General features: G+C 41.9%; 1 protein-coding gene across 1 annotated transcript in view; it reads right to left on the bottom strand.

Moving 5' to 3' along the window:
- Positions 1-1,058: 1,058 nt before the first annotated feature.
- Positions 1,059-14,839, bottom strand: part of UGT8 (UDP glycosyltransferase 8) — a gene marked incomplete at its 3' end in the record, with an annotated part of 73,626 nt that continues 59,845 nt past the window's right edge. The window contains exons 4-6 of the mRNA XM_081332430.1: positions 11,327-11,403; positions 2,204-2,423; positions 1,059-1,422 (exon numbers count right to left, since the gene is read on the bottom strand). Coding sequence (XP_081188556.1) covers positions 1,059-1,422; positions 2,204-2,423; positions 11,327-11,403 — 661 coding nt within the window. The remainder of the gene's footprint in view (positions 1,423-2,203; positions 2,424-11,326; positions 11,404-14,839) is intronic.

The following is a 14,839-nucleotide window of genomic DNA, read 5'->3' as shown; positions in this document are numbered from 1 at the left end:
TAACTAACCAAAAGATAACCTCCTTTAGATTCATATAAATGATGTTGGCAACTAGATAACATGGATTACATGGACCAGATTACTCTAAAGATTATAGATAGAACTAAATGAACCTCTGAACCATTATGGCTTGGGGAGACAAAAACTTAATTGCAGTAATATAATAGTTAAGACATTCAACTTTATAACAAACCAGAAATGGTTTGATTCTGCATTGCTGAAGGGACAAGAACAATCCTTTTCCAAAGAGCAGTGCAGAATATTTATCTCTCTGCTTCATTTATTTTTATATTGATTTATTATATCCACATAGCCCTTGTAGTTATTGAAAGAGAACAACTTTACTATGGCATAAATGACGAATCTAGGGAAAGGTAAAGAACATAACTAAAATTTACATAAATATAAAATTACACCTTATGGTACTCTTGTGCAATTTCCTTTTCTTTAAAGAAATGAAAGAAAATGGAAAAGTTATGTAGTATATCAAAACTATGGTGTATCATCATATTCTTCAATGCCTTTTAAGAATATGATTTTTATGGCTGCATTATAATTCTGGTTTGTTTATTGCTCTCTACTGAACACTATGAAAGATGACTTTAATTAACATCATTGCCAGATAACAAATTAAACCTTAGATAAATAGAACCAAGATTTCTTTGCTAAAATATAAATGTGCATAAAAAAAGGGAAGAACCTTTGTAAGTAAAAGAAAACCATTCCTTTTCTGAGACACACATATTATTCACAAATTGAGCAGACATGAATATACCTAATGAATTACCTCAGAGAATTAAGGCTTCTAGAAAACTTCAGTGCCAGAATGACCTTTCTCCATCAGTATTAAGAATAAAATACATTTTGTATTTTAGGTTGTGCTTCATTTTTCTAAACATTTTTCTTAGTTCTGCACAATTTAATTGCATAAGATTACATACTGTAGGGGAGCATTAGAACTGTTTATTGTTTTACTTTAAGTAGGTGTTAGACTATGTTACAGCTATAAAATTTAATTATAGTACTGATTCGTTGCTAATGTACATTGAGTAGTTGGCTCATTTCACCTTTTTTTCATGTTTAATGTGACCATTTCTTCTATACTTGCCATTTGGTATCCCATTTTGGTAGTGTCCATTGATAGTAATATGTTCATCAGTGGACCAAAAATGTTTGCTTTGCTTGCAAATAAATTTTGCTATCCTGGCCAAAATGTAGCAGAGTAAGGCAGTACCCAGCAGCACAACAAAGGCAATATCCAATAAGAAATACTGATATAAAGAGACAGTGTAAACTGCAGATTGTAAATGCTGTGCTCCATTATGATGAAGGATGTAATTAATCCAGTAGACTGTTCGATTAACAGGATGAGCTGGTTGGTCTTTATGGATTTCAGACAGCTTCCGGGCCTGTCGCCTGTAGCTATGAAATAATAATAAAATAACAAGAACATTGCTGCATTTTCAGTTCTAGCATTCCCATACTATTTTATAATAATTAAACTTAATTTATTATACAGGTAATCCTCAACCTATGACCACAGCAAAGCAGTCATTCAATGAGATATTCCATGATTGTTTTGTTGAACAATTGCAATCCTGGCATTCCCAGTTGTAGTAATTAAGCAATCTCACAAGTCACTGAGAAAACAGAACCTCAGATAAGGAGCATGGGGTGACTAAGGGGGAGGCGGGGATTCTGGGAGATTCCACTCAGGAGCTGAAAATCCTCCCTAACCCTAACCCTGAATGGGGAGATACTTCCAAGTTGCCTGTACCTATCCTCCCAGGGCCTCCCCCTCCCCTGCGGCACCCCGACACTCTTTTTCTTACTGCTCTGCTTCTCCATTCATGAGCTGAAATTTTCCTCTGCCAAAATCTACTCAGCAGGCAGCATCAACTTGCAACCTTCTGTGTCAGCTTCTCCACTGATTTTCTGGAAAAGCTGGTAGAGAAGATTGTAAATGGCACATGATTGTGGAGTGCTTAGTAACCAATCATGAGTACAAACAGGTTGCTAAACTCCCAAATCGCAATCACGTGATTACAGGAGTGGCAATGCAACATTTTGTGAGAGTTAGAAGTACTTTACAAACCATAAAACACCCTTTCCAATACCATCATAATTCCAGACCTCCATTAAATTTATAAACTTTTATTTTACTAAAAATTTAGCAAGTTTTTTTTAAAAAGACAACTCTTACCTGGGATCATTAATAACTTTCACCAGTGCATTATATAACTCATCCTCTGTAAGAGTCTTCCAAGTTAGTAGTATACCCATGCCCTTGGCCTGCACTCGAGTCATGGTGTCATAATGATCTCCAAAAAGAGGAATTCCCACCACAGGAACACCATGGTACATGGTTTCAAAAATGCTGTTCAGACCACCATGACTAAGGAAGGCCTTAATATTAGAGTGACCTACAGTAGCAAAAGGTAAGGTACAGGAAACAAAAGTGTTTAATCATAATAGAGAACAAAACCCATGCATCTAAAATTGGTATGTGTATTAAATGTAATACTGGAATAAGCAGCCCACTCAGATTCCTTTGACTTTTTTTTCTTACGGATGGTAAGCACATATGGAATTTCTCACTGCAGTTACCATAGATAGGACACAGAAAATTAAATAACTGTACTCATTTTGTTAGACTACAAATGAGATCAAAAACAAACTGACAAAAATGGCTTCACTTTCTTAATGACTATAGAGTTGACAATAATATATATTGCACAAAAAATCCATTCTGATTAAGATATTATATATTTATATTTATTAAACTTATATACCGCTCTTCTCCCGTAGGACCCAGGGCGGTTCACAAGGCAATTAAAAACAACATTACAATACAAAAATTAATAGCAATTAAAATAGATTAAATTTTCCTTAATTAAAATCTAAACCCGTATATCTCTGATTAAAAACCCAATTACAATAAGTTAAAAAATTAAAAAATCCTCAGTCCTGGCCGGAAAGCTCAAAGAACCAGGTCTTATCTTAATAAATAACTAATAATAAATAATAATAATATATAATAATAATAATTTATAATAAATAATAAATTATCTTAATAAATAACATTAATATATCTGAATTTATTTATTTTATTTTTATTTATTTGTTTTTATAAACCGCCCTTCTCCCGAGGGACTCGGGGCGGTGTACAGAGTAAGATAGGCAACAAAACGAAACAGTATTGAAAACAATAATCAGAACAAAACAAACTGGGACCCCAATTAGAGCTATCAGAGCTATCAGGCCAGGCCGGACTGCTGGAATAAGTAAGTCTTTAAGTCGCGTCGGAAGGTGCGGAGGTCGGGGGCCATCCGGATTTCAGTTGGTAAGCAGTTCCAGAGGGCTGGCGCACCCACTGAGAATGCCCTCCCCCTGGGCGCCACAAGCCGACATTCCTTGAGCGGTGGCACCCTGAGGAGGCCCTCTCTGTGGGAGCGCACAGGGCGGTGGGGTGTTGACATTGGCAGAAGGTGCTCCCGTAGGTAGTCCGGACCCATGCCATGTAGGGCTTTGTATGTCATTGTTAGCACCTTGAACTTCACACGGAAGGCAACCGGAAGCCAGTGCAGCGCACGGAGGAGAGGTGTAATATGGGAGTATCGGGAGGCTCCCAAAAGTGTCCGTGCCGCTGCACTTTGCACCAGTTGAAGCTTCCGAGTGGATCTCAAGGGCAGCCCCATGTAGAGAGCGTTACAGTAGTCTAGGCGAGAGGTCACAAGGGCATGGGTGACTGTACGTAAGGCATCCAGGTCCAGATAAGGCCGTAGTTGGCGCACCAGTCGAACCCGGGAGAAGCCCCCCTTGGTCACAGCTCCTATGTGATCTTCCAGGGAAAGCTGTGAGTCTAGGAGGACACCCAGGTTGCGGGCCCTATCAGCAGGGGGTAGTAACTTGTCCCCGATGTTAAGGGATGGGATGCTCTGAGTATCCTGGCTTGCCGGTACGTACAGCCATTCAGTCTTGTCCGGGTTCAGTTGAAGCCTGTTCCTCCCCATCCATTCCCGCTTTCAGGCAGCGGGACATCACGTCGAGGGCATCACTGATGTTGTTTGGAGTTGAGATGAAAAGCTGGGTGTCATCAGCATACTGATGGTACCCTACTCTAAAGCTGCGAATGATCTCACCCAGCGGTTTCATGTAGATGTTGAACAGGAGAGGCGAGAGGACCGACCCCTGAGGGACTCCGCAAACGAGAGGCCTCGGGGTCGACCTCTGTCCCCCTGCCAGCACCGACTGCGAGCGACCTTGGAGAAAGGAGGAGAACCAATGCAGAACCGTGCCTCCCACTCCCAGTCCCCTGAGGCGTCGCAGCAAGATACCATGGTCGATGGTATCGAAAGCCGCCGAAAGGTCTAATAAGACTAGGACAGAGGAATGGCCCCTGTCCCGGGCTCTCCAGAGATCATTCATCAGAGCGACCAATGCCGTCTCCGTGCTGTAGCCCGGCCTGAAACCCGATTGGTACGGGTCTAGATAAACCGCTTCATCCAGGACCTGAGGAAGTTGGTGCGCCACCACGCTCTCAACAACCTTCGCAAGGAAGCGAAGATTGGAGACTGGACGAAAGTTATTCAATGAGGATGGGTCCAAGGTGGGCTTCTTGAGGAGAGGTCTCACCACCGCCTCCTTCAAGGCAGTGGGGAAGTGACCCTCACTCAGAGAAGCAGAGATGACCGCCAGGAACCAGCCTCGTGTCCCTTCTCGAGCTGCATAAGCCAGCCAGGAAGGGCACGGGTCCAGTAAGCATGTGGAGGAGCTCAACCTCCTCATAATCCTGTCCACTTCCTTAGGAGTCACAGGATCAAATTCCTCCTAGATGACGTCGACAAGACTGTCCATGTCTTGTTCTTCCAACTCAGCCCAGTTGGAGTCCAGGCCGGTTCGAATCCGAGCAATTTTATCCAGAAGATATTGACCGAATTCCTCGGCTCGACCCTGCAAGGGTTCCTCCCTCACCTCTTGGTTCATTAGGGAGCGAGTCACCCTGAACAAGGCAGCCGGGCGATTATCTGCGGACGCGATGAGGGTGGAAAAGTAGTTGGATTTTGCCACCCTTATCGCAGCGAGATAAGACCTGGTGAGGATTCTTAATCGCAATCGGTCGGATTCGGATCGACTGGATCTCCAACGGCTCTCTAGGCCCCGTCTCCGACGCTTCATCTCCCGGAGCTCTGCGGTGAACCATGGGGCTCGCTGGGATCTGCGCCGGGTCAAAGGCCGCAAGGGTACAACTCGGTCCAGAGCCTCCGTGGCTGCCTTTTCCCAGGCTTCCACTAAGGCATCCGCCAAGCTGTGAGCAGGGAGTGCATGTGCGTCCCCAAGCGCTGTCTGGAACCTATCAGGGTCCATTAGGCGCCTAGGGCGGTACCATCTGGTTGGCACCGTGCACCCATGGCGGGGGGTGGCAAAGGGGAAGTCTAGCCGCAGGAGGTGGTGATCGGTCCATGACAGGGGCGTAACAGTCGTGGCACCCCCACCGATATCATCACGCCACCGTCCAGACAAGAACACCAAGTCTGGGGTGTGGCCTCTCTCATGAGTCGGTCCAGTAATTATTTGCGACAGGTCCATGGCCGCCATGGAAGCCATGAACTCCCGAGCCAGTTCGGACGATCCTCCCAGGGATGGTAGGTTAAAGTCGCCCAAGACCATGAGTTTTGGGAATTCAACCACCAACCCTGAGAGGACATCGAGTAGCTCGGGCAGGGCTGCCGCTGCACGATTAGGTGGTAGGTACGCCAGCAGCAGGCCCAACTGCGCCCCCGGGCCGTATCTCAGTAGGAGAGACTCACACCCGACCATCTGAGGGACGGTGGTCTCTCGCGGGCTAAGGGATTCCCTGATGATAACTGCCACTCCCCCGCCCCTCCCATGGGTCCGAGGCTGGTGCAGCACCTGGAAACCTGGCGGGCAGAGGTCAACCAGAGGGACACCACCCTCTGGGCCCAGCCAGGTTTCCGTGATGCAAGCCAGGTCCGCATGCTTGCTCTCCACTAGGTCACGAACGAGGTGAGCCTTGTTAGCTACGGACCTGGCATTCAGGTAGACCAGCCTTAGCATAGGAGGCTGCACACCTTCGCTCCCGGGTCCTCCGGGGAAGTACAGAGGGTCGGAGCGTCTCACCGCTTGTACAGAGCGGAGATGACACTCCCGGTGACGATGCGGCCCTCTGTTTGTGCACCTTCTGCCGTTCCCCACCATCCTGGGAATAGGCTGTTCGTCAGTACGCCACTGGGTATTATCGGCGACTGGTCCTCGTTTTTCACCATCGCGAATGGTCGTAGGCCTGGCCTGCATTATGGTAGCTGGAAGGCCTGCCTTTCCCGAGCAACCATAGTCTTCTCCCACCCCCCTCCCTAGCCCTACAAAAAACTTAACTAAGAACTTAATCAGGGGCCTCTTGTTGGACTTATGCTGGAGGCCCCTGACCCTGCCCGGCCATCTCTCAGAGGCCCAGTGGTCGGGCCCGTCATCGAGATTGGATGTAGTGTAGGCGGGTCGCACCCAGGAGAGGGGGGAACTCCTGAGGGCGTGCAGTACTGTGCTGGAGTATTGAAGGAGCATAGAGTCACAAGGGGTTCCGGGAAGGTAGTCCCCTAGATGGTGAATTTGCAGGAGGGTCGAGTCGGGTAGGTGGGTTTCTGGACCGTCATCCTGCCACTGCCACTTGGCCGGGTGAACCCCAGAAGCAGGCCACTCCTCATCCTCTCACGATGGGTTGTGACTCTGCTTCCGGGGGTGGTCCAGAACGTACTCTGGGTGAAGCATACCCCATAGAGCTCCCATCTCTATGGGGTTGCAGGTGTAAGGCCAAGCCACTCTGCCACCGTGGCTTGCACCCAGGCCCGTCATGTCCTGTGGGGAGAGAGTGGGCAAGGATGGTTGAGAGTGGGCAGAAGGCAAGGTGGAGGGATTCATTAACTGGCGTCGGCTTTGGTGGTTCAGCCGCCTTTGTAGAATTTAACAATCTTGCAAGCATTGTTTGCAACCAAGAGGTATTTTTCATTCTAGTAATTTATATTAATACTACATGCAAACTCAGGGAATATATTTTTACAATCAGACATTTTATTTATCTAAACCTGAGAATAAATTTAAGAAGAAATGTGAATCCTTAAATGCTATTTCTCCACAATGATTGGTTTTATGTTAATAAACTATTGTTTTTTAATTAAAAGTTAAATTGTTAGACTAGGATTAGGAAGATCCAGGTTCATGTTCACCTCAGCCATGGAGGTTCATTAGGTGACTTTTCACCTATCACTGTCTCAATGTAACTATCTCATAGGGTTGTGGAGGAAAATTAAATGAGTAGTATATACACTGCTTTGAGCTTCTGGAGGAAAGGCAGAATCTATAACTATCATAATATACTGTACATATAGTACTCAACAACTTTTATTGCCAGGGTGATGACAAAACTTCCTAAGATGATGTAATAGAATGTGAGGATGAGCTGAGTTCATGAAAAGAGATGCTGTTTAGGGAATGATCAGATAAGGAGAGAAGGGTGCCCACATCTGAATAACAGAAAGAGAAAGAAACTTGGAAAGGATTTGCTTTAATTTATCAGGCTGTACAAAGTGACAACAGGAGCTTGATACTTTTAGATTTGCAGAGTCTGTTAATATAGCCTTATAATAAAACAGAATTAGCTCATCCGGTTGTGTTTCCTGTCTGGTCTACTTGGGTGGCTAACATATGTGTACATCATCTTAAATATTTAATAGACTAGATATTAGTTCTCCTATAATACAGGTAATCTTCATTCAGTGATTGCAGTTAGTTCTGGCAAAAAGGTCACTAAATCTCAGTCGCTAACTAAGAGATTCATGTAATTTAGAGAGGGAGAGAGGCTGAAAATTGCTCATGGTTGCCATTTTATTCAGATAAAGTTTTATCATACAATGTCCTGTGCCTGATCCTTTGTTTGCACCCTCCCATGGTGGAGATTGGTTAAACAAGCTAAGCTCTGTGACCTTAATTAGTTGATTAGAATACTCATAGCTGCTATCTGAAATTGACTAGCCCTTAATCAGTTTTACAGTGAAGGCTTTTGATGTTGTAAATGTGTGCATTGGTCAGAAAATGAATCCTTTGTTACTATCAAATTTGCAAACAGTCACTATCTGAGGCAGTTCTAAATAAAGACTACCAGTACTTCAATATGAATATACTGCATAAAAATCTAAAGGTCTTTTGAATGTTCAATCGACAGAGTATTTCAAATGTAATTTGTGTTTATTGTCTATCATAAAAAATAGACAATTTAATCTGTAGCAACCTGTAATTTGGCTTCATTTCATGTAACTTGAATTTCAAAAGCTTTCTGAAAAAGATCACTTGAGACCTCTAGAAAGAATTACTTCTCTCTTCCTGGTAATCTGTTGCTTCAAACACAGAAATGGGTGTCAGGAAGTGAAGTGGGCAAAAGGCTACATCAGAGAGAATAATCTGGCTCAAGACATTTGTGATTTCATTCCCATCTACCTCACACATTACCTCTGAGGGAATGTAAATCTTGATACAAAAAAACCGTTCAGCTCTAATCTAAAGCTAATACAAATGATCAGCTATCTAATTATCCATGTTAATGATATTCCTATACAGATTTAGATTAAAATACAGGTAATCCTTGACTTCCAACCATTCATTTAGTGACTGTTCAAAGTTACAATGTCACTGAAAAAGGTGACTTATGACCACTTTCCACATGCAGCATTCCTGTGGTCACATGATCAAAATCCGAATGCTTGACAACTGGCTTACATGTATGATGGTTGCAGTGTCCTGGGATCAAGTAATTACTTTTTGTGATCTTCTGACAAGCAAAGTCAATGGGGAAGTCAGATTCCCTTAAGTGTGTTAGTAACGTGACAAATGCAGTGATTCACTTAACAACTGTGGCAAGAAAGGTTTAAGGTAAATAGTAATAAGACCAAGATATTGTCTAAGAATATGTCTATGAGTGAAAGGGAAATGTTAATCAAATTAACAGGTTTTGAAATAGTAAAAAAGGTTAAGTATTTGGGAGTGTATATTGCAGCTTCAAATGCAAAATTATATAAGAATAACTATGAAACACTATGGGTGAAGATACAAAAGGATTTAAATAATTGGAAAAAATTACAATTATCTTTATTGGGAAGAATTGCAGCTGTTAAAATGAATGTTCTGCCGAAGTTTCTCTTTTTGTTTCAAATGATACCTATATTGAAAAAGGATGCCAACCTTGATGAATGGCAGAAGGGTATTAATAAATTTATCTGGGCAGGGAAAAAACCAAGAGTCAAATTTAAGATTCTGCAAGATGCTAGGGAAAGAGGGGGACTCAAGGCGCCTAATTTGAAATTGTATTATAATGCGGTGGTTTTGACATGGGTTAGCGATTGGCTTAACTTAACTAATAAAAGAATACTTTACCTTGAGGGTTGGGACTTGGTATATGGATGGCATGCATATTTGCTTTATGACAAAAAGGTAGACAGGGCTTTTAAATCTCATATTCTTAGAAGTGCTTTGCTACGTGTCTGGAAAAAGTATTATTATAAGTTAAATTATAAAATACCGATTTGGGGAATTCCCGGACACGCGATAGAAGGTGTATCTATGGGAGTGAGTTTGGATATGGTTTCCTATAAGGAATTACTTAGATTGGAAGGGAATAATTGGCAACTTAAATTATTAGATGAACATAAGTTACTCTTGGTTCCAATACACCCAACTGAAAGCTAGGTGGAAGCTGGATCAGAAGGTTGGCATTACAATTATAGATGAAAATTTAGTAAAACAAATTAGAGATTTAAATCGTGCACATATAAAGAGGATATATAATGTTTTAATTGAATTGGACTCGGAAACGGAATTAGTTAAAGATTGTATGATAAAGTGGGCATAAAACATACAGGAATCAATTCCGTTGGATATTTGGGAGGTAATCTGGGTTAGAAATGTTAAATTTACTCAGGCTCAAAATTTAAGAGAAATTTTTTATAAAATGTTTTATAGATGGCATTTGGATCCCAAAAAGTTGTCTAACATGTATCCTAATTTATAGTCTAAATGCTGGAGATGCGGTAGTTTAGATACTACTTATTTTCATATGTGGTGGACTTGTAGAAATATAAAAGATTTTTGGATTAAAATTTGGTGGAACATTCAAAAGATTTTTAAGAGAAAGATAAAGTTTTCTCCGCAATTGTTTTTATTGGGTATTGTTATAGATTTTTTTTATAAAGTTTATTTTAAATATTTACAAACACATACACACTAAGTATATACATTTCAAATTAAGAAAGAAAAGGAAAAGGACAAACAAACACTTAACAAACATACATATAAACTGACTGGGGATTGAAATCCCCTACATAATTACATCCCGGTAAATCTTAAATCTTATTTAACGTTGTCTATTTCGACTATTAAATATTATCATAAAGATTACTATGAAGTGTCATATTAACTATTCTAGGTTTGTTCTATTTTTTAACCAATCATACCATCGTTCCCAGTTGGTGTAATACATAGATTCTTGTTTCTGTTTTAACATATAGGTTAGTTTATCCATTTCAGCACAATTCAGAATCTATTGTTATAGATTGTGATACTAAAGAAACTAATTTGATGTTGAATTTGATAACAGCAGCACGGTTACTGGTGGGACAATATTGGAAGGACAGTTTGCCTTCTATAGAAGAATGGGTATTTAAGGTATCGAATCTTGCAGAAATGTCTAAGATTTCTGCTTATTTGAAGGATCATTCGCAAGAAAGATATATTTCAGTTTGGAGGAGATGGATAGATTATATTCAGAATAAATATGGGACTAAAAAGTTCCATTTAGCTTATGAGTAGATTTTAGATTTTTATTAATTTCAGTATTAGTATTGATTATATTTTGTTTAAGTTATTACTATTATGTTTCTAATAATTTGAATGTATCAATGTTAAGAGTTAAAGCACATTATGAATTTGGTTAATTTTATAATGGATAATTTTAGTTAGAATATGATTATTATATTTATGACCCTGTATTCTGCTCTGGGAAGTGGGGGGGGGAGGGGGTTTTTGGGGTGGGTGGGTTTTGGGGATGTTTTGTAAAAAACTTTTTTGTAAAATTCTTTAATAAAAAAAAGTAATTACTTTTTGTGATCTTCTGACAAGCAAAGTCAATGGGGAAGTCAGATTCCCTTAAGTGTGTTAGTAACGTGACAAATGCAGTGATTCACTTAACAACTGTGGCAAGAAAGGTTATAAAATGGGCAAAACAAAAGGGTAACTTTAAATGATAACTTCCAACAATACTTACCTAATAAATCATTTTGTGGTAACCATTCTATAAGTTTTGTATTGTTACCTAAATTCCTGGGATTTTTACCTGAAAATCTAAAACACAAAAAAATTGAAACTTAAAACCACATTCCAAAAAAGAATACATTAATGTAGTGTTAGTTTTGAACATACAATTTATCAATAAAAAGAGTATATAACAAAATACTGGGATGTTTCTTGGATCCTCCATACTAGGACACAGCATGGGAGTGGGGAGAAGGAAAGCGCAATAGCTCTTTTTTTTTTGCATATTGATTGTGGGGGAGTGGGTACCATAGCAGCTGTGTGAGAACAGGCTTGTTTCAGGTGTTCATTTATTCATCTCAATCCACTTGACTGACTATATATATATATACATATATACATACATATATATATATATATATATATATATATATATATATATATATATATATATATATATATATATATATATATATATATATATATATATATAATATATATATATATATAATATTATATATATATATATATATAATATTATATATATATATATATATATATATATATATATATATATATATATATATATATATATATATATATATATATATATATAATATATATATATATATATATGTGTGTGTGTGTGTGTGTGTGTGTGTACATATACACATACTGGGTCCATTAGTCATCTGGGACGAGGTGTTCAAATAGGCCCAACCTCCTTATGGAGAGTGGTGGCACCAAAGGATTGAAGATTACCGTGGAATGATATGACCATGACAGGGGAGAAATCAAATCAGTGCCTGCTGGCTGTCTTACCCTGCAAGATGACTTCACCCAGGACAGCGGTGCTCACCGCCTCCTGTGCACACACCCAGGGGTTGGGCAGAAGCGGTGGGGCAGCCCCTCACTGGTTCCAGGGCTGCCCTATGGATCTGGCTTTGATGGACACAACCAGGTTGTAGATCAGCGCCACCCTCCCACCCACCAGGACCTCCATGGCCCTAGCCTTGCAGCCATGAGGCTTCCCTTTCACCAGGACCAACCCCGCCCGCGTGGGATAGCAGCATGGCCACCGGCAGCGCTGGCAATCACCCCCCACACATCAGAAAGGAAAGGGATGGGAATGAGAAGTAGGGGAGGAAGGAAGGAAGGAAGGAAGGAAGGAAGGAAGGAAGGAAGGAAGGAAGGAAGGAAGGAAGGAAGGAGATGGAAATAAAAAGGAGGGAGGGAGAGAAAGAGGAAGGAAGGAAGGAAGGAGAGGCAACTTTTTTGAAGATGCCCCAGTTCACACAGTTCTGCTTCAATCCTGGATCCATTGAGACTTGGGTTCAAAGGAGAAAGCAATTTTGTGTTTTATTTTGTCACAGACAGGACTTTGTTGGCAATCCAACTTAACATTGGTATTCTTGAATTGTGAGCTCTTAGGAAAGTATCCCCTCCTTGTGTGTTGCAAACAGCCAGTTCCAGTAGGAAAAACAGGACAAAGCAGAGTGGGCGAAAATATTTTCTTTTGTTATATTTCCAGTCTAAATTAGACCATAGCAGGGTCCCTACAGGAGAGCCCTTTTAAGGATTATGTATTAATAGAAAAGCAACTAACTTACCTCTGTTCCTAAATGCTAAAGCTTTTGCACATAAAAACCAGAGGAGCTCTGATCAACTATCACAGCCACCATTTTGACAGTTTTGCTGTACTGTTGTCTGTGGATGCCCCCACTAAATGCAAACACGGGATAAAGTGAGCCTGGTTTGTTCTCAGTCTTTTAAGTGGCCACAGAGTACTAGCAAAAGTGGCATTTGATCACAAGGCAAGGAGGCATTGAGAAATGTTTCCCCTTTTGCATTTGAGCATCCAAGAAGGGACAGGAAAGGAGAAAGGGAAAGAGGAAAGAAAAAGAAAAAGAAGGAAAGAGGGGAAGGAAGAAGAAAGAAAGGAGAATAAAGAGGGAAGGAAAAAGAAGAAAAGGGGGAAAGGAAGATTATAATGAGAGGGAGGGTCTGAGGGAAGTCCTGCCTTAACACTTGGCCATGAGCAGCCCTGCTGCCCTTTCGCCATCCCCATGTCCCCTCCTCCTGACCTCTCCTGGTGGTCTCCCATCCTATCACTGAGGATGCTTTGGTTAAAAAGCCGGGTCTCCTCACAGAAAGAGGGAGTGGGCCTCCCTCTGACCCACACATTTTGCCCTCCCTCATATACCATGAGCAACTTGGCCAAGGAGAGCGAGTCAATCAGCAGCAGCCTTGAGGAGGAGGTAAGTGCAGCTGGGTGACCCCTTGGGAAAGGCTGGACTGGGTGCTTGCCCTCCACTGTCAAGGGTTCTGGGCAACCTGCATCACTGGGGGTACTCCGCATGGTCTGAGAGGGACAGCAAGGCTCCTCTGGTGGACAAGGGTATGGTGCTTGCCCTGGTCTCACCTTTCTCGGCTGGAGACAATGGATCCCCCCAGCCCCGTCTGGGCCACCACAGATGCCCCCTGATACAAGTGATGTTGAGCTGGCCATGCCCACCCATTATGCCCACCCTGGCCACGTCTCCCTGCCCCCCGAGGTCAACCACAACCCTGATGCGGCCCTCAATGAAATCGAGTTTGACACCCCTGTCTTAGCCCATTGTTCCCTTCTTCTCTCACACCATTCAACTAACCAAGGATTCTTAATGTCAGTGGCACTTCTGCCTAGCACTCAGCACCTCTAGGCAATTAATTTTAGTCATTCCAATATCAACTTTACAGTACCCCCAGCTAATCTCCTCTCATTAGACTGCTATAGTATAACAACTACTCCATTAATCAATCAAAAATCTTCTGCCTGATGTTAAATCCACCCTATCCAGTCATTTTACAAGGCTTTCTTAATTGCATGAGTTTCCACTGAGATAATCCATGCAGAGAGCCTCAAAATGCCAGCCAGATGCAACTTGAGTGGAGGTAAAATAGCTATCAATCTAATGGGGGTAATAGTGCAGCCACATGGGTCTCAGTGGCCACAGCCAACCTAATCCATAGCAACTCTCTGTTTCCCTCCCCACAATGATAACAAATACGTAGCCATCTCTCATACCTCGACTGTTCTGCCACCTTCTTCCCTGGTACAGTCTTTGAAAGTCAGTGGAAGCCTTTTCTCTCCCACCCCTGGATTTCTCATCCCTGTGCTAGGCAATGCCACTGCCACCACAATTATCAGCATCAACCATCATCAGTCCAACGCAGCTGCCTTCACCACCAGCTCCAATCTTCCAGGCCCACCTCAGCAGTTAAGAGAAAAGGACTGTCATGCCACATACACTCCCCCCAAGCCACCAGACTGCCAAATCAAAATTGTTACTTGTTACATGTTCAGGCCAGATAATTCCCACTGCTTGGGAAATGATCTCCAGGGATTTTGTCACAGCTTCAAACACAACACACCCCACACCAAGCACGACATTTTAAAATTATCTGCTAATGCTTCTTTTCTAGTTACATACCCAGATTCATTGTCATGATAGGAGGGGGGAAAAACCAACAACAGCACTAAGGA

This window comes from Vipera berus (genome assembly GCF_964194415.1).
Source record: "Vipera berus genome assembly, chromosome: 7".
Taxonomy (NCBI): domain Eukaryota; kingdom Metazoa; phylum Chordata; class Lepidosauria; order Squamata; family Viperidae; genus Vipera; species Vipera berus.
The sequence above is the reverse complement of the archived record's forward strand: the minus strand, read 5'-3'. Positions and strand labels throughout refer to the sequence as shown.